General features: G+C 43.5%; 2 protein-coding genes across 6 annotated transcripts in view; one reads left to right on the forward strand and one right to left on the reverse strand.

The window, feature by feature from the left end:
- RFC1 (replication factor C subunit 1) overlaps nt 1-16,630 on the forward strand; it is a 37,240-nt gene extending 20,610 nt beyond the window's left edge. For both annotated transcript variants that reach the window (XM_053403822.1, XM_053403823.1), the window contains 15 exons: nt 199-378; nt 2,297-2,401; nt 3,435-3,828; nt 4,921-5,030; nt 6,588-6,702; nt 7,261-7,349; nt 7,788-7,925; nt 8,217-8,312; nt 8,438-8,536; nt 9,353-9,507; nt 9,609-9,726; nt 11,268-11,413; nt 12,527-12,740; nt 14,825-15,001; nt 16,170-16,630. In XM_053403822.1, coding sequence (XP_053259797.1) covers nt 199-378; nt 2,297-2,401; nt 3,435-3,828; nt 4,921-5,030; nt 6,588-6,702; nt 7,261-7,349; nt 7,788-7,925; nt 8,217-8,312; nt 8,438-8,536; nt 9,353-9,507; nt 9,609-9,726; nt 11,268-11,413; nt 12,527-12,740; nt 14,825-15,001; nt 16,170-16,247 — 2,214 coding nt within the window. In that variant the 3' untranslated portion in view covers nt 16,248-16,630. The remainder of the gene's footprint in view (nt 1-198; nt 379-2,296; nt 2,402-3,434; nt 3,829-4,920; nt 5,031-6,587; nt 6,703-7,260; nt 7,350-7,787; nt 7,926-8,216; nt 8,313-8,437; nt 8,537-9,352; nt 9,508-9,608; nt 9,727-11,267; nt 11,414-12,526; nt 12,741-14,824; nt 15,002-16,169) is intronic.
- Nucleotides 16,631-16,754: 124 nt separating this feature from the next.
- The window catches only part of WDR19 (WD repeat domain 19), a 41,901-nt gene continuing 40,374 nt past the window's right edge, over nt 16,755-18,281 (reverse strand). For all 4 annotated transcript variants that reach the window (XM_053403817.1, XM_053403818.1, XM_053403819.1 and 1 more), the window contains 2 exons: nt 17,731-17,852; nt 16,755-16,948 (listed from right to left, as the gene is read on the reverse strand). In XM_053403817.1, the coding sequence (XP_053259792.1) occupies nt 17,741-17,852 (112 nt within the window). In that variant the 3' untranslated portion in view covers nt 16,755-16,948; nt 17,731-17,740. The remainder of the gene's footprint in view (nt 16,949-17,730; nt 17,853-18,281) is intronic.

Here is an 18,281-nt window from a genome sequence, read left to right on the forward strand (position 1 = left end):
TGCAGGCTGTTCTGCAAGCCAGCAGTATGTTTATACTGTGCCAAAGATCAGTTTTCATTTCAGCATGATGAAGAACAAAATCATTTTTCAAACAGTCCTTTTTTTTACTTTTCCTCTCTTTGGAACACGGCTGCTGTAGCTTTCACTTCAACTGCCTTAAACTTAATGCTGCCCGTTGGCACCGTTTTTTCTCCTTAGGGAGGTGAAAATTGCTTTGAAGGCCTGACGTTTGTGATCACAGGCATCTTGGAATCCATTGAACGCGATGAGGCCAAATCTCTGATTGAGCGCTATGGAGGGAAAGTAACTGGGAATATCAGCAAGAAGACAGACTATCTTGTGAAGGGTCGTGACTGTGGTGCAGCCAAGACTGACAAGGTAAGTTGTTACCGTGTGGTCATGGAGTCCTTGCTTTGTCATAACAAGCGATCTCTTGCCTCCCTGACCTATGTATCCTCTTCTCCTATCAAGCCATGTCCCGGTCTTGAGAACAGAATGGCTTCACTTCAAAATTAAGTCTTACCACAACCCCAGCCTATTTGAAATAGTTTTTTTGGTGTGTGTGCGCTAATTTTCTTTCCAGACAACTCTCTGCAGGGCACAGTGGTACCTTGGTTCTTGAATTTAATCCATTCTGGGAGTCCATTCAACTCCCGAAACCATTGAAAAATGAAGGTGCGGCTTCCGATTGGCTGCAGGAACTTCCTGCACTCAATTGGAAGCCGCATCGGATGTTTGGCTTCTGAAAAACGTTTGAAAACCAGAACACTTCCGGGTTTGCGGCGTTCAGGAGCCAATTTGTTCAACAACTAAGCTGTTTGGGAACCAAGGTAGCACTGTACTCGTTTTGTGTGGCTCCTTTTGAAGAGGATGCAAGAGGCCCTCTGGAACACACTGAAGTTCATTTGAGGAAGATCCATTTGGGTTTGAAATGGTTTCATCCTGGGATGGGGGATTGGCGCTTGCAGATAAGAGATATTCTGCCTAACATCAGTTTACAAATGGCTGACATTGAATCTGCTCCCCTGAGGAATATCCCCACTGATCCTCTGCGACCAGTTCCAGTCAGGCTGGCAGACAGCTGTCCTGAATACCCTTCAGAAACTGGGTTTTGCCCCTCAAGCCCTTCTAAGCCTGGGGTTGGGCCAGGCAAAAGCTACGGTCAGGCAAAGAATCATAGACCCCGAGAGGCAACAGGACTGCTCAAGGTGCCCCGACTATAAAATTGGAGAAATCGAGAGAGATATAGCCGCACCAGCAGCATATCTCTTCTTTCTCGTATCCAAAAATGCTAGAAGGGCCTTTACACTCGCCAGAAGCTCGGCTCTGCCCTCGCCGGTCCTGGAAGGAGCCTTTTAAAAAAAGTCCCATATGCTCAGAGACTCTGCGCCTGTTCATTGGGGGATATAGGAAGCCCAGAGCACTTGTTCTTTAGATGTCCCTTTTATGAAGGCACGTGGTAAGACCATTGATCCCCTGCTGGTGAGGCTTGCTGACCTCCCAGAAAAGCAAAAATTTGACCTTTTCCTGCTAGGCAAAGATCATAAGGCGACCCGGATGGTCGCCAGATTCTGTCCATGGGTAACTCTGGGTCATATCTATGCGGTAGCTTATCTTAAAGTTTTAAGTGTCTATATGCTTATCACTTTTATAAATTTTAAATTTATTGTTGTACATTGTTTTAACAGTTTGTTTTCTTTCTGGGATTGTACTCCCAAGTGTGTTTTATAAGCTGGTCTCCGACCGTAATAAATTATCTATCTGTCTGTCTGTCTCTCTATCTATATATTTATCCAGTACATTGTATTGTACATTATTGGAAATCAGCATTCGTCCTCACTCCTGCGCTACTTTAGTCAAGTACAACTGTCACCTTGCAGCTGCTCAATAAAAGTGCACTCCTCAGTGTGTTTACACTAAATTCAAGGGCACTTCCAAATAAATGTGCTTAGGGTTACAGCTTTAAATGTATCCTGCATTCAGTGAAATGGCCTTTTTCTGAGTTCCATTTTGTTAGCACTATCAACAGTACAACTCTTAAGACTCAAAGGCTTTTAGCCTCAGCAATATGAGGCCAGATCTTTGTGATAGGCAGATTCTCTTCTTCTGGAGCTGAAGGTTGCTTGTTGAGGTGAGGAAATAATTAGTGGAGACCTCTGATTTCAGGTATATTTTATTTGCTTAACCAGGTTCTACATCTGGTGCATTTGAACACGTTAGCTGGGTGCGATTGTGCTACTTTCTGACACTGAGCGCTATAAATGTGAATAACTGTAGACTTTGGCTTCTCTTATAGGCCTTAGCTTTAGGGACAAAAATAATTGATGAAGATGGTTTATTTGACCTGATTCGGAGTATGCCAGGCAAGAAGTCAAAGTATGAAGTGGCAGCTGAAGCTGAGGTTTGTACAAATTAGTTTAATTGACAACACTCTCTTAATTCTCTTTTTAATTGCAGAAGTAGTTGTTCTTTTGAATAACCTCAAGGCCGAAGAATGCTTGATGCTAGAAGATTCAATATCACATTTCTTGGCATTGTGTTGTTGCACAGCCTTTAGAAGAACTGTGGACTCGTGGGGTGGGGGCTATGAATTAGATTGCAGCATTTTCCCAAGGCGAGTGGGTGCTCTAGCCTTTCCTCACAAGCCATGTTCACAAGAAAAAGTCTTCTTCCAACCTGGGGAGAAAAATTATAGAAATCTTTGGGTTTTATCCTCTTTCCTTACACAGCAGAGACCAAAAAAACCAACTAAAAGTGGATGAACAACCTAGTTTGTGTGCTGACACTGAGAGTTAATGTTATTGCCATGTATAGTGATTTTTTTAAAAAAAGGTTATCCATCTGACAGAATAGGTATTCTATTGTAATTAGGGTTGGAGAAAATAATCTTAATTCGATGTATGTCCCTTGCACATGAGCAGACTGGTAAGTCTGTGCCATCTCGAATCTGTGGATTTTAGGAAAAATCCTGAAACAGCCTCACACTGTTAAACAAAACTTCTAATTTAAAAGTCCCCGGAAGCCATTGTACATTATGATATGCCACCCCTTCCTGGTAACTGTATGGAGAAAAGGACGACTGCTGTGGAGGCAGCCAACCTTTTTTTGCAGTGTGTCCCTGGTAGCCTTAAAGGGACATAATAAACTGTAATTTGGTTTTAACCACAGTTAGGGTTCAGACCTAACAGGAAAAACAGAAAAACAGAAAGCAGAAGAAAAAGCTTTCTCCTTCTAATGACTGGACTGGAGCAAGCCCAGGGCTCGCTCAAGTATGATTTAGTATACTTAAACTATAGTTTAGTGTTGTATCTGATCGAAGCCAGTGAGCTCCCGTTGCTGATCTTTTTGAGAATCCCTGAATTCCTAGAAGCACCATTTGAAAGCTTTTGTCTCCGAGCTCAGGCCTGCTAATTCTGGCATCTTTCCTTTTCAAGGCAAAGAAGGCCAAATCCAAGTGTGTGAAAACCCCACCGAAAACTGAAGTGGAAAGAAGAAAAATTAGCCCTTCAACTAGAGAGAGTGAACCCAAAAAGAAAAAAGTCACTCCTGAAAAGGACAATACCGTCAGATCTCCCAAGAAGCAAACAATGGAAGCAAGGAGAGGTCTGGACTTTGATCAGAAAGCACCAGAGAAAAAGGATCCAAAGGATGTTGGGAGCCCAATTCAAAAAGGCAGTAAAGGTGGAGCTGAGGTGTTATTATGGGTGGACAAATACAAGCCCACATCCCTTAAAACAGTCATTGGGCAACAAGGCGACCAAAGCTGTGCCAATAAACTCTTACGTTGGCTTCGAAACTGGCACAGGAATATTTCGCAGGACAAACACGGTAATTGTGCAATAAATGATTCTTCTGGAACTTGACACCTTTTTCCAGGGTCTTGATGATGTATATTACATTTACACAGTACATCTTAATGCCAAACCGTAGCCTGGTTGACAGATAGCGTTGAAACCTGGTTTTATTTTAATCTGTTAATGTTCTGGATCTGGTCATTGCAATGTTAGTGTACAACTGAGTCAGAATTTTGCTTTTGTCGTGTGTTCCCTTCCCCTCCCAAGGAGTCCATAGCTGCTACCCCACACGGCTCTCTTACTGCCTCAGCCACTGTTTATAGATACAATACTGCATTCAGTGAACCAGTATTAATGGTTTCAGTCCAGTAAAGCTATTTATAAACAGAGTTTTCTAATTAGCTTCCCAGCTTAACACATCAAATGTATTTAATTTGGTTTAAGGAACACAAACCATGTTTCAGCGTTGCCCTTGAAGCAAGTCTGGCTGAGGGTATTCTTTACAGTTGAAGCAACTTAAATCTAACATGAAGTTTAAGGCTTATTAGGTATCTATAGGTTTACAGGCTCAGTTTTGCTTTTGAAAAAAACCCTTTAATACCTTGCCATTTCAAACTGATACAAAACCCACAGACATTTCAGAGTAAATTTGCTTGAATTCTGCAGTGTTTTTTTTATTTTAAAAAGTTCATTTTTTTTCTGGCATTAAGAACTGATCTACATATTCAGAATAATTGTGTGCCCCTGTTGGGACTGTACAACTTTAGACTGAAAATGGAGGCTTTCATGTGGTTAGTTTATTCATTTTAAATACTTGCATCCTGTTTTACTACTGAAGGTTCTGAAGGTGGCATTTAGATACTATCTCATGTAAAACGAAAAGACTTACTGAAAACACTAGCACGTGTAGCCTGGTTTTCTACATTTGGATTTTTAAAAATCATTTTGGGATGGGCAGAGATCTTCAACATGGCACTCCCTTCATTGGATTTGTAAAGCATTGGGTTTTTTTGTTTTGAAACTGCTTTGTTTCTGTTTCATTGAACAATCTCGTTAAACTGTTGCTTGTTTTCCTCTTGGCTGTTATATGACATGGTTGGCTAAAGCTTCCCTCTTTTCCCTGCAGCAAAACCCAGTAAGTTTGGAGTCAAAGACGACGGTGCTAGTTCAAAAGCAGCTTTGCTGTCTGGCCCCCCGGGGGTTGGCAAAACGACCACAGCTTCACTAGTTTGCGAAGTGAGTTGCATTTTTTTTCCAAAATGGAGACTGCATGCGAAGGAAATGAGAGCATTGGGATGAACTTCTTTGGGGGCTGTTTGATGGAGGAAGTGACTGAACAACAGCAGAAATGCATTTTCTGGTATTGCAGTCGACCTTGACAGCTGCTTTCCTGCTTAAGTCTATCAGCAAATCAAAGCTGGCCTGCATGTTAGTGCTCACCCTATACAGTGGTACCTCAGGTTACATATGCTTCAGGTTACAGACTCCGCTAACCCAGAAATAGTACCTTGGGTTAAAAACTTTGCTTCAGGATGAGAAAAGAAATCATGCTCCAGTGGTGCAGCAGCAGCAGGAGGCCCCATTAGCTAAAGTTGTGCTTCAGGTTAAGAACAGTTTCAGGTTAAGAATGGACCTCCAGAACGAATTAAGTACTTAACCCAAGGTACCACTGTAACAGCATCCACCTCGGCCATTAGAAAGTTCTGAAAGTTTCCCCACTTACTGGAGGCAACCACAGTCAAATACAGCCAAACACCGGTTTTTGATTGTCTTGGCTGCCGATCGTCTCAGCTGCCGAACGCCAAAAACCCAGAAGTGAATGCTTTCATTTTCACCATTCACTTTGCCGACAGCCCTTTGATTTTCGGTTTTTGAACGTTTCAGAAGTCAAATGGACTCCTGGAATGGACTGTGTTCAAAAACCGAGGTTCTACTGTATGCAGGTGGACTGGCTTTGGCTGTACTTTCACTCTCCCTCTGGCTTCCCTAAGAATTAGAGGAGCTAGGACAATTGTTTGCTTTTGATTTGCTGTATTGGCCCGAATATAAGCTGCACCCAAATATAAGCCGCAGCTTTAAAATTCAAAGGGAAGAAAGAAAAAAAGACAATACCTGAATATAAGCCGCTCCCTTAAAATTCTGCAGGCACTCACACCCATTCTGTTTTAATGTATGTCTGTTTCAGCAGCGATATCGTAAAAGCCCATTTTTGTAAGGTTGCGAATTTAAGCCGCACTTTAACTTTTCACAGTCGGAATTTGGGGGGAAAAGGGTGGCTTATATTCAGGCCAATATGGTAATTCATTTCTACATAGGACTCTGAAGTCTGTTTTAAAAAAACAAGGTTGCAACTGCAACTGCATTTTTTTTTAAAAAAGTTGAATTATAATGTTCTGTGGTATCCTGTTCTGTGGGTCAGGTCCATCTGTTTAGTTGACCTAATCCACTTTGACTTACTGTTTTAAAAGCAGAGTTGCTTGCTAAGTTTTTTCAGATGGTCATTTTCTCTCTGGGGTCATTTTTATATTGGTGGCTAATCACAAAAACAATGACTAGTTTAGAGAAGATCCAGGGCCACAGCTGACCTCCTGAGGAATACCTCCTGACTCCCCAATTTTTAACTGGAATCAAGTGGTGTGCATAGAAGATTGGGGGTTGTGGTTATTGATCTTATTGACCATATCCCTAGAATAAGACTGCTTGTTGGCTGCTGGACTAATCTATACAGTATAAGCACTTTGCTTGTCTGTCTGTCCTATTGACACTGCTGTTTTATTTGTGTGTTTGGCTTAGGAACTGGGCTTGAGCTATGTGGAATTAAATGCCAGCGACACTCGCAGTAAGAACAGCCTGAAGGAGGTGGTTGCCGAATCTCTAAATAACACCAGCATCAAAGAGTTCTGTTCAGGTATCTTCATTACCTTTTCTGGGCATTCCTTCTTACTGGCTAGAACAATTAATGTGGACTTGCTGTCCCCAATTTCACAGTTGGACCCTAATAATTCCTTCATGCTCAAAAAATGGTATTCTATCTTGGATTGATTTTTTGTAAGCACCAGTGTTTTCAGGTTCACAGCAGACAGTTTACCATGACATGAAACTGGGCCTTTCTGGACAGTCAATTTGTTGTTTATTCTTCTATCTCAGAATGTAATAAAGCACAATCCCTGTCTTAGCAATACCACAGATCATGGCTTGCTTTGCATCCAACTAACCCTGATTTGTAACCAAGGTTCATTCTTGGTTTACTAACTGAGTTTCTTTGGGATGAAACAAACCATAATCCCTGGTTCAAATGTGACAGAGGTGGTGGTTTATTTCTTCCCTGCACGAATTGGAAGGAGTGAAGTGGGTGTGGTTTGCTTGTGCACAGTAAGTTGTACTTTGTGGCTTACTATGAATGCGGCCGTACTGTGTGGGGAGAAGATCACTTTGCCTTTTTTTACTCTTCCTCCATCATCTTCAGGTACATCATCTTCAGTCAGCACAAAGCATGTCCTAATTATGGATGAGGTGGATGGAATGGCTGGCAACGAAGACAGGGGAGGCATCCAGGTAGAATAACGTCCATGAAAAGTGTAAAAGTGATTATTGTGAGTTTTTGGGGGGAGGAGGTTCAGACAGCACAAGGAACAGATCTTTATTAGCTTAAAGGACAACTGGTTGGAAATGAGTATCATGTCTTTTTTGTCTCAAAAATATTTTATCATTCCATTTTGTGCCGACCGCTTCTTTCACAAAAATGTAAGGAAAAAGCTCAACCTTGCTTTGGTTTATCAAGTTGGTCTACTAGAAAGCTATTGCTTTCCTTGAGACTAATTCACTAACAGCAGCTTGAGGTGTTAAGCAGCTGGGTCATTCCTAAATGTCTGAAAGCTAGATGAGATGCATGGCAAACTTGCATCAAGTTGCACTAATTTGCACAGCACTGTGGTTGGTACCAGCAGAGCCACACAAACGGCTTCATAGTGGGGTTGCATTCTCTAATTGCAGGAACTGATTGACCTGATTAAACATACAAAGGTTCCTATAATTTGTATGTGTAATGATCGGAATCACCCAAAGATGCGTTCCCTTGTCCACTACTGCTTTGATCTTCGCTTTCACAGACCACGCGTGGAGCAGATTAAGGTAGGCGGTTGACAAATAATATGCTGGGACTCTCTTAAAGTAGGACAATAAGAATTGCCTTTCTGGGTCAGTCCAAAGCCTTTCTGCAAGAGATCCAACAGATGTTTCCAGGAAGCCTAAAAGCAGGGTGTAACAGTGATGGCTATCCAATTGCTCTATTTTCCCCAACTTTGGGGGGAGGGCATTGCCTTAGATGGTACCATCAGAGAGAAGTGATTCCACTTAGTTGTCATGGATAATAACCACTTATAAATCTATTCTTCATGAATTTCTCTAATTTCCTTCTCACAGGGTGCCATGATGTCCATTGCCTTTAAAGAGGGGTTAAAGATTCCACCACCAGCAATGAATGAAGTCATCTTGGCAGCCAATCAGGATATCAGACAAGTGAGTTATTGATCAGTGCCAGCCTTTAATCCGTAGTCATTTATTTAGTCTGCTCTCTATCCAAGGTGGATGGAGTTTCAGACACCAAAATGAAGCAAGCTCTAACCTTTCTGTTTTGTTCTCAGGTTTTACATAATCTCAGCATGTGGTGTGCAGGGAGCAAATCTCTGACCTACGATGGTGTCAAAGAGGATGCTAGCAAAGCAAAAAAGGACATCAAAATGGTAGGATGAAGTTTGGCTTGGGGAATGCCATGTCTGTGCCAGCTTGCTTTGCAACAGGACCTGCATAATTAGATTTTTGCCAGAAACCAGAAGTTGTATGTCTAATTTTGACCTTAAAAAAGAAAAGTACAGTAATAGTATTGGGAACAGGCACTGAAGCTGATGATACCCCAGATATTGTTTGCTTTGAACATGTAAACACTGAGCCAAATCAGACTAAGGCTGCAGTCCTGACCCCACATACCTGGAAGTAGGGCCCAGTGAATTCAGTAGGACTTAATTCTGGGTAAACGTGGCAACGATCGTGCTGCAGAGTGTCTTATTTATTGGAGTCCTTGAGGTTCAATGTAAAATATGAACCAACCTGGATCCTGCGATAATCATCTGAGGCCCTTCTTTGTGTGCCCCCTCCATGAGAGGTCCAGAGGGTGGCAACAGGAGAACGGGCCTTTTCTGTGGTGGCTCCCTATTTGTGGAATGCTTTCCCCAGGGAGGCTCGCCTGTCGCCTTCATTACATATCTTTAGGCACCGGGCAAAAACCTTTATCTATAGTCCTTTGGGCAATTAAGCATTCTATGGCCTTTTAAATGTGGGGGGGGGGGCGTTATTGGTTTGTTTTTGTTTTATAATGTATTTTGTGTTCTCATTTTATATTTTTATGTTGTGAACCGCCCTGCGATCTTCGGATGAATTTAATAAATAGTAAGAAAAGCTCTTGTAGTGGATACTTGCCCAGATTATTCCAGGGCTAATCTCTGCAATTGGTACAGAAGCTTTGCTTGATGGTAGAATTCAGAGTCTGTTTATTTTTGCAGGGCCCTTTTGATGTTGTCAGGAAGGTTTTTGCTACCGGAGAAGAGACCTCTCACATGTCCCTTATAGACAAATCGGACCTCTTCTTCCACGATTACTCTCTCGCCCCGCTCTTTGTCCAGGAGAACTACATCCACGTGACCCCAGCTGCTGCAGGGTGAGTTAAATGAATCTAAACGATTTGGATTGTCTAGCTGCATCAGGACTAACGAAAAGTACAATTGTTTGTGAGTAATGTGAGCCATCATTTCCCCCCAGGGGTAACATGAAGAAACACCTGGTGTTGCTTAGCAAAGCAGCTGACAGTATTTGCGATGGCGACTTAGTTGACCGGCAGATTCGCAGCCGACAAAATTGGAGCCTTCTACCTACGCAGGTTACCCACTTCTTTAGTTTCCAGAGCATATCGTGTGGCTGCCTGAGTGGTATCTGCTGCTGCTTTGTTGCAGGCTGTGGCAGGAGAAGAAAAGCCCAGGATTTGTGCAAAGTAGAGCGGGGGCTGAACTTTTCAGCCATGCTTTTCCCCATCAGTTTGTTTTGCGGGAGGGAGGGAGGGGTGAAAACATACCAGCTAAAAAAACAGGGAGAGGTGGGGAGAATTTCAGAGAAACTTTGGAGGGGTAGAATTTTGCCCGTGAGAAACTCTTACAAAGTGACTGAAGGAGGGTGGGTGCTCTCAACTTTGAAAGGTCCTCATGAACAGCTTTGAAAGCAGGGGTTGTATTTGCTGTCAGCGGTGTAATATCCTGATTTCAAATGCCTTTTCTCTCCCTGCTGGGGTGGGAAGGGATTTGTCTCAGCAGCAAGCACCTTCAAAAGTGAATCTCAGAGTTGGAAGAGACCACAAGGACCCATCTAGTCCAACCCCCTGTAATCTTTTGCCCCAAGTGTGGCTCGAACCCATGACTCTTGAGAGTCTCATGCTCTACCAACTGAGTTATCGTGCTGGTAATCATTGGCACAATTTCCATCTCAAAGCACAGGAGCTACGTACAGGGATCAAAGTTAACAGCCACAGCCTGTGGCTACTTCCCAGTAAGCACCAACCTCTCCCCTGGAAGTTTCTCTGAACCTTCACATGTGACCTGGTCTGTCTGGTCCTTGAGACTCTCCAAGCTTTGTACCCTCAAGTTACCGTATTTTTCGCTCTATAAGACACGCCAAACCATAGGATGCACCTAGTTTTTGGAGGAAAACAAGAAAAAAAATATTCTGAATCCCAGAAGCCAGAACAGCAAGAGGGATCTGGCTTCTGGGATACCCTCTTGCTGTCCTGGTTTATGGGATAGCTGCGCGCAGCCTCTCCTGGGCAGCAGGAGGAAGGCTCCCCCAAGAGCCGCGCTCCCTTTAAAGAGCGCGCAGAGCATGTGTGCGGCTCTGGGGGGCTTTTCCCCGAGGCGGGAGAAGAGCAGCCCTTCTCCTCAGGGAAAAGCCCCCAAGAGCCGCACACACGCTCCACGCAGCTCTTTAAAGGGAGCGCTGAGCAGAGCCTCCCGCCTGCATTCACTCCATAAGACGCACACACTTTCCCCTTACTTTTTAGGAGGGGAAAAGTGTGTCTTATAGAGCGAAAAATATGGTATTTTGCCTTGCTGGAATGTGCCTTTAGCCTGTGATGCCTCTTGCTTGCCTGGACAGAGAGATGTGTTTGCAGAAACCTCCTCTATTAAGTGGCTGAAATGTAGCCCACTACTCTGCCTCTTGCTGGGCCCAACGCATGACCCCTGGAATTAATGGGGGCCCTGGGCTGGAAAAGGATCCCTACTCCTGTGCTGGTGATGGGGCTTCCATCTTCACCTCTGTTCTGCTACTATTGCCTTGGGTACCATTCTGTATTTTCTGTGTAGCGTATTAGAAAATAATGGTATCCATTATAGTCTCCAGGGAAAACTGACAGCTGTTTCCTTCATTGTTCAGGCCATTTATTCAAGTGTCCTCCCTGGGGAGCTGATGAGAGGCTACATGAAACAATTCCCAAATTTCCCAAGCTGGCTGGGCAAATTTTCATCAACAGGAAAGCACGACCGTATCATGCAAGAGCTGTCGATGCACATGAGCCTCAGGTAATCCTGGTGACCTGTGCTGCAAATTCCCCAATTATTGGCAGTGTTAGAAACTCAGGTATATAAGCCAAAAGGCACCTGAAAGTAGGTTACAGTTTTGGTACCGCCTCCCCCCCCCCCTTTAAAATTTATTGTTACTATTCATCTCATATCTACACCGCTTTATATTTTTAAAAAATCTCAAAGCAACACATTAAAATATCAAATAAAACAAATGCAAGCTTCAGGGGAAATATTTCAGATCCTTCTCTAAGTGACATTTTGCTTTCCCCATATTTATTTACCTACTTAATTTATATAGCTGCTCCATAGGAGAAGGACTCTAGGAAGCCAGGGTGGTGTAGTGGTTAGTGTGTCAGACTTGGACCTGGGAGATCAGGGTTCAAATCCCCATTCAGTCATGAAGCTCACTGGGTGACCTTGGGCCAGTCACAGCCTTTTAATCTACCTCACAGGGTTGTTGTTAATTGTGTAAACATGGCCACAGTGATCAAGTTGCCAAAGGTTTAGAATGTGAGATTCTTTTTTACTGCTGGTTACTGAAACCTGCAAAGCATTTCGTATAATCTTCTGTAATTAGAATTCTGCAGAACACAATTTATCAACAGGAATGGGTCAACATGCTGAGTTCTTTCACATTTTTTTCAATACCCGCATTCTCTCTTGATTTTGCATTAAACTGGTATTCCCATTCTGCAAGATAGATCTTAAATATGTTACATTGTTGGGTAGATGACTGCTGCATTCATAGTATTTTGGGTGTCCTTTGGGCAGAACAATTCTGGTTTAGAGAGTATTCTTTGGGTGGAAGATCCTGCTGCATGGCTCCTCACCTTTATCGGTAGTCCCTTGAGCCGCATTGCCTGCTTGGCACATAGGTACTTTCCAACATGCTAAGCATGCCCTCCTGCCTCTGTTTTGCCCTTCAGATGAACTTACATAAGCTTTATACCAGTCTGGAAGGATGGCTATACTTCAACCCACTGAGTGATGTTCACTAGAATATCGCAACGATGGGACCTGAGATTGCCTCTATGCAGAGCACGAGCCCTTTCTGCCTTCAGAAAGGCTTTAGGGGGAAACCCGCATAATGCTTCTTCTCCCTCCCTATAGGACACATGCAAGCAAGAGAGCAGTAAATCTGGACTATTTGTCATACTTACGAGATGCAATTGTGAAACCTTTGACATGCCTGGGAACAGATGGAGTGCAGGATGCTGTAGCATTTATGGATACTTACTGCTTGATGAAGGAAGATGTCGAAAGCATAATGGAAGTAACCAGTTGGGGAGGCAAACCTAGTGAATTTTCTAAAGTTGATTCCAAGGTAAGTTGCTCTTACATGGATTATTGTCTGCCAAAAACATTTTACGGGCTTCCTTAAATAGGATTCTCATACGTCGTCCCCCCCCCCCCCCGGTAACCTATTTCAAAACGGAACATTGGGTGTTTGCTGTGAATGTTGCGTCCGGTGCATGTAGGAGGCATCCTTGGGACGCAGGTGGCCTAAACCACCAAGCCTCTTGAGCTCGCTGATCATAAGGTTGGCGGTTCAAATCCACATGGCGGGTGAGCTCCCGTTGCTCTGTCCCAGTACCTGCCAACCTAGCAGTTTGAAAGCACACCAGTGCAAGTAGAGAAATAGGTACTGCTGCAGCAGGAAGGTAAACTGCGTTTCCGTGTGCTCTGGCACTCGTCACGGTGTTCTGTGGTGCCAGAAGTGGTTTAGTCATGCTGGCCACATGACCCGGAAAGCTGTCTGTGGACAAACGCCGGCTCCTTTGGCCTGAAGCGAAATAAGCACTGCACCCCATAGTATAATTCGACTGGACTTAACCGTCCAGGGATCCTTTACCTTAGGAGGCATCCAAAAACGAGTGAGTTAACTTTCCTCGCACTGTCTATGCATGAGTCATTGGGGGATTTAACCCTCTGTGCCCACTGGCGGAGGAAGAGGAGTGCAGGGGGAGCGCCCAGCCCCGGTGGGGTGCCGCGGCTGCCCCTGCCTGCTCTCTGCCCCCCTGGTGCTGGAGCATGAAGCTCTGCCATTGTCTGTGCCTCCTGCATGCCAACTGGGAACACAGGTTACTTACTGCGAATATTCCTTCTAGCAGATGTGAAGGGAGGATCAAAGGCAGAGGGGGTTACGTCTCCCAGCCTAAACCATATAGGGAGTTTACCCACTTGCTTCCAGGTGCCTTCCACACTAACCAGGGCATGTATAGCTTCATCTTTCTCCTAACATACAAAGGTACTCAGCTAGCTGAAGTCAGTGCCTTTGCATGGTATTAGTCACTAGGCTGATTATATAAGCGGTGGGGTTTTTTTTAGAATGTTTAGATCTTGTTGTTCAAATAAGCTCAGAGCAGAACAGATAAGGTTGTAGGTGGGCCAATTAATCTACTGCTTCAGAAGTCAACTAGATTTGCCATATGGGATTCTTTGGGTTGGCTGATACATGAGACAGGCTCTTGCAGGTAAAGAAGAGCAAGCGAGCAGAAAGGCCTAAGGAAGATAGTAACAGGCAAGGTTCAGTTTCTGTGGGTTAGAGCTCACGTGTTCAGATACTTAGGCCAGTTTGTCAGTATTTGGGAGCCTCCCAAAAGTGAGAGCTTATTCTTAAGAGGAAGATTTTATTCCCTTTCAAGGATGAGGAAATACTGGCCCATGGGTCTGATGTGGCCCACAGCATGTTTGCGGTCCAGCCCACAATCTCTCCCCTGCACACAACAGTTAGGCTCAATTGTGGTGGGAGGGTTAGCCCTGCCCTGCCCTAGCCATAAATGGGACCTTTTTCCAAGTCTAACTGCTGTGCAGCCTTTATGGCTGAGAAAGAAGGGAGAGAGGTTTGACAGAATGGAAATGGGTAGCTCCACTCCACTCCAACAACTTTAGCTTTGGATCTATCCACCAACTTTGCTCCCATTCACCCCAAGTCAGATAAACACCTCTTGAATGATTTTTATCCTGAGGAAATGTTCTTGACATTGGACTGCTCTCCTTGGCTGGGACCCTTCTCCTCCTCTTCTCATTGAAAATGGAAATCTCCTTTTCTCTTCAAAATGTTCTACCCTTGTTTTGTTTTACTGGGGGACAGTGGTTTTCAAACATGCTTCCATCTGTGTGTTGCAGAGGATTCCAAGGCATGGTGTTCAGGGTTGTTGGACTCCCATTATGTAATGTGAACTGAGTGAATTCTGGCAAACACCTGCCTTCTGCATTTGCACATTACTTGAAAAGATCAGCAGTAATGGAAAAGCTGTCTTTTCAGAAAATCTTGTCTGCTATTATTGTCCTTAAGGTACTCCTGAATTCCCCAGAATGCTGCCTCAAAACTGCTGCTCACAGCTGGTAAGTGGCCACGGGGAAACTTCAGTGCCTTACTCCAGATCTTTCCTTTATTGTGTGCAGGTTAAATCTGCCTTCACACGAGCCTATAACAAAGAGGCCCACCTTACGCCATATTCTCTGCAAGTGGTGCATAAGGCAAATCGACGAGCAGGATCGTCGGTGGATGAAGAACTGGAAGCTGAAGAAATCCCGTCTGAGAACGAGCAAGACACTATTGAAAATGATGCAATGATTAAGGTAACATTTTTTGGCTAACAGGGCAGTTAAATGCCAGGGAAAATCAAACCATCTTTAAAGGTTTAATAAAACCAGAGACTGATTTGCACAAGGCTTCTGTCATCTGCCATTGTGTGTTCTTAAGTCTTGTTTACACCAGTAAAGTGATTGGTTTGAAGTTTGGGCCAAAAGTGTTCAGACACCTTGATTCTTAAATCCTTAGTAAAAAAACAACAATTCCCATCCTTTCTAAATGTTCACTGAACTTAGGAAAGATGCTTTTATTTATTTGTTCTGGTCAACTTATCCCTTCATACTTTCTCTTTCCTTGCAGCTTCCCTTGGGAAGGAGGGGTGGTATTTTTAAAAAAGAAATGTTGTGTGCTTTTTTGGCCTGGGTGATACATGGGCTAGACCATGATGGCTGCTTCGTTTGGTGGTGTATCACAGGTGAGACAGTTGCTGCTCCTGAGTCCCTCTGCCACACCAGAGGGACACAGGAGTGGCTGCTGTTTCACCTGCAGGAAGCTTCTTTCAGCTGCTCTGCAGTGGACCAGTTTAATGAAGCCCCAAGCGGGGGGGGGGCGTTGGCCAACTGAGAAGCTGATCAAGCCGGCCCCCCCCCCCGGGCAGCTGTGTGTCCCTCGGTGGGTGGAAACCCTGCAACCAAAGCCTTACAGGCTCCACCTGCTTGGCTACTGCCACCTGGCTGGATAGACTGAGTCTTTTACCCTGGTCAATCACCCTGGGAGTAAAGATGCAGCACACCCTGGATGAAGGCAGCCAGGGGCACCCAGTCGCCCACACAAGCAAGTGGCTGGTCTTACAACTCCCAAGTGACCAACAAGGAGGAAAGAGACTGCCGCCCTGCCTGCTCATGAGGAGGCAACACACAGAGCAGTTTAAGGCAGCCCCTGGGACCCTACCCTCCAGCTTGTATGGTAATGTAAAGGGGCTTGCTCAGCCAATGTAGCTGGCTGCTTCTACCTCCCCTAAGGTGGAGAGGAGGAAGCAGCCGGATACATTTCAGACATTATGGTATAGCAGCATTTAGCTGCTGCTATATCACAATGCTGAAAACCATATTGCCCAGCTTTAGTGCTTTTAGAGACCTTAAAAGCAATTTGCAAGTATTCCTTGGGACAGAAATATTTCCATCTGACTTAAAAACTGATTTTTCTTTTCTGCAGAAGACAACCAAGACTGCTAAGCAACCAAAAAGGAACGGAGATGTTAAAAAGGGGAAAGCCAAGAAGAAGTCTAAATAAATGGTTCAGTGCTGACAAATGCTCTGAACCAGCTATGCAACTGTTACTTTATGCTGGGGGTGTTGATAAAACAAGCTTAGTCATTTTATCATCACTACACAAATACAAATATGTAATATACTGAATAAATAGGACTAAATGCAATTCTCTGTCTATTGATTTGTATGCACAGTGGCTTAGTTAACAACATCTAGAAAAAATAAACACTGGCCTGTTTGTTGCATTTATAATATTTCATCTGTGCAAAGCTGATACTTTTTAAAAATAGCTATTATTATGTTGTCAATTCCTGTATATATATAGTATATAGATTGGTCTCTTTTGTATATTATGAGAACACAGCAATGTTTAAAAATTGCAATAAAACTAATTTCATATTTTTAGCCAATTTTTCTTTTTTACTTGTTGTATCTTACACCAACTGGGGTTTAGGCCCTGGCCTAAATAATCAAATTTGTTCGCTACTTCCACCCTGCCACCTTCAAGAAATCTTGCCAGCTACATAGATTTAAGACTTAATTTTTAGCATTTAAAATTTATTGTAAACCAAAAAGGCCATAGTACAAAATTTCTATAAAAGAAATATTTACAGTTTCACAGATCTGATAAACTATAAAATAATTTCAAGCATAGCCATACCAACTGGGCTTAAAGTTTTGAAGCATCCTCCAGCGTTGCAGCATTTGGCTGGCCACTATCTCCTGAAAATAAACACAGATGTTCTAACTCTGAACATTTTGTATTGGAGAACACCAGTCTGGTAGCTAAAAACATGAAATGTCGCAAACTACATAGATTCAACATTCTGGGAAAACGAGAACAATTGGCAAACTTTTAAAATTATGTTTCTACATTATTTCAACAAACTCTCTTATAAAATTCCCCTCCGTGCTATGTAAGACCACAAACTACCTATTATTTCTAGCGTTTAAAAGTAGTCAATATTCCATTAAATTTTTGAGATTCCTGTATTGCAGTGTGTTGGACTAGATGCCCTTAGCAACCCAACTCTCTGATTCTGTACTCACATCACCTCTTTGATGGCTCTTGAGGGTTTCTCTGCATTCCTTCCCCGCCAAATCAACATGATGCAGACAATACTGCACTACTACGTTCATAGCCTTTCACCCAGTAAGATCTCAAAACATCCTGCCTGGGTGTCCTGTGCCATATGAAACACAGCTGCTGCCATTTCAGAAGTAACGAAAACCTGATGGTTGAAAAGAAGTAGAGCCCTAGGATTCCTAACTTCCCAGAGCACCCATTTTAAACCTATGCCACATTTCCATTTTTTTTAATTTTGGTGGCTCAGTGATTATATAGATCATCAATGAGGAAGTCAGAACGAGAACCACATCCCTTCATCACTGCTAGAGAAACCAGACACCAGTTGGACAGTTTGCTCCCTTAGACATTAAATAAAATTTTAGTTCATAGGATGCTATAAAGTTCCAGAAATGAGACCCAAGGTTGAAACACTTACCTGACTATAATCATTGCTCCACTTCAGGCTTGAGGTATGGTGTACAGTCAGCAGTTTTCTTAAGGCTCATAATCTCAACTTTTTCTGAACACATGGGACATGTGCTTTCATACTGTAACAAGCTGTTTAAGAAAGACACATTTTCACAACATGCCTAATACAGGGTGACCTGTCATTTTGCTTATTTTATACTGGTCAAAATAGTTTGTGTCTGTCTTACACAGGCATAGGCAAACTCCGGCCCTCCAGATGTTTTGAGACTACAATTCCCATCATCCCTGACCACTGGTCCTGTTAGCTAGGGGTGATGGGAATTGTAATCCCAAACATCTGGAGGGCTGGAGTTTGCCTATGCCTGGTCTTACAGGTGAATAATTTTGGCACCCTGGGGCAATGGAGGAAGGGATTCTCTTTGTCCAAGTGCTTTGTTGATGCTGAAGGTACATGAGGCTGCATACCCTTAAAAAGTATCACTGTCTATGTCAGGTTTCAGCACTTGGAATGTGCCAAGCAGGAATAGATTACTAATATCACCAACCACAAAAATGCAG

The sequence above is a fragment of the Podarcis raffonei genome, chromosome 9 (genome assembly GCF_027172205.1).
Source record: "Podarcis raffonei isolate rPodRaf1 chromosome 9, rPodRaf1.pri, whole genome shotgun sequence".
Lineage (NCBI taxonomy): Eukaryota > Metazoa > Chordata > Lepidosauria > Squamata > Lacertidae > Podarcis > Podarcis raffonei.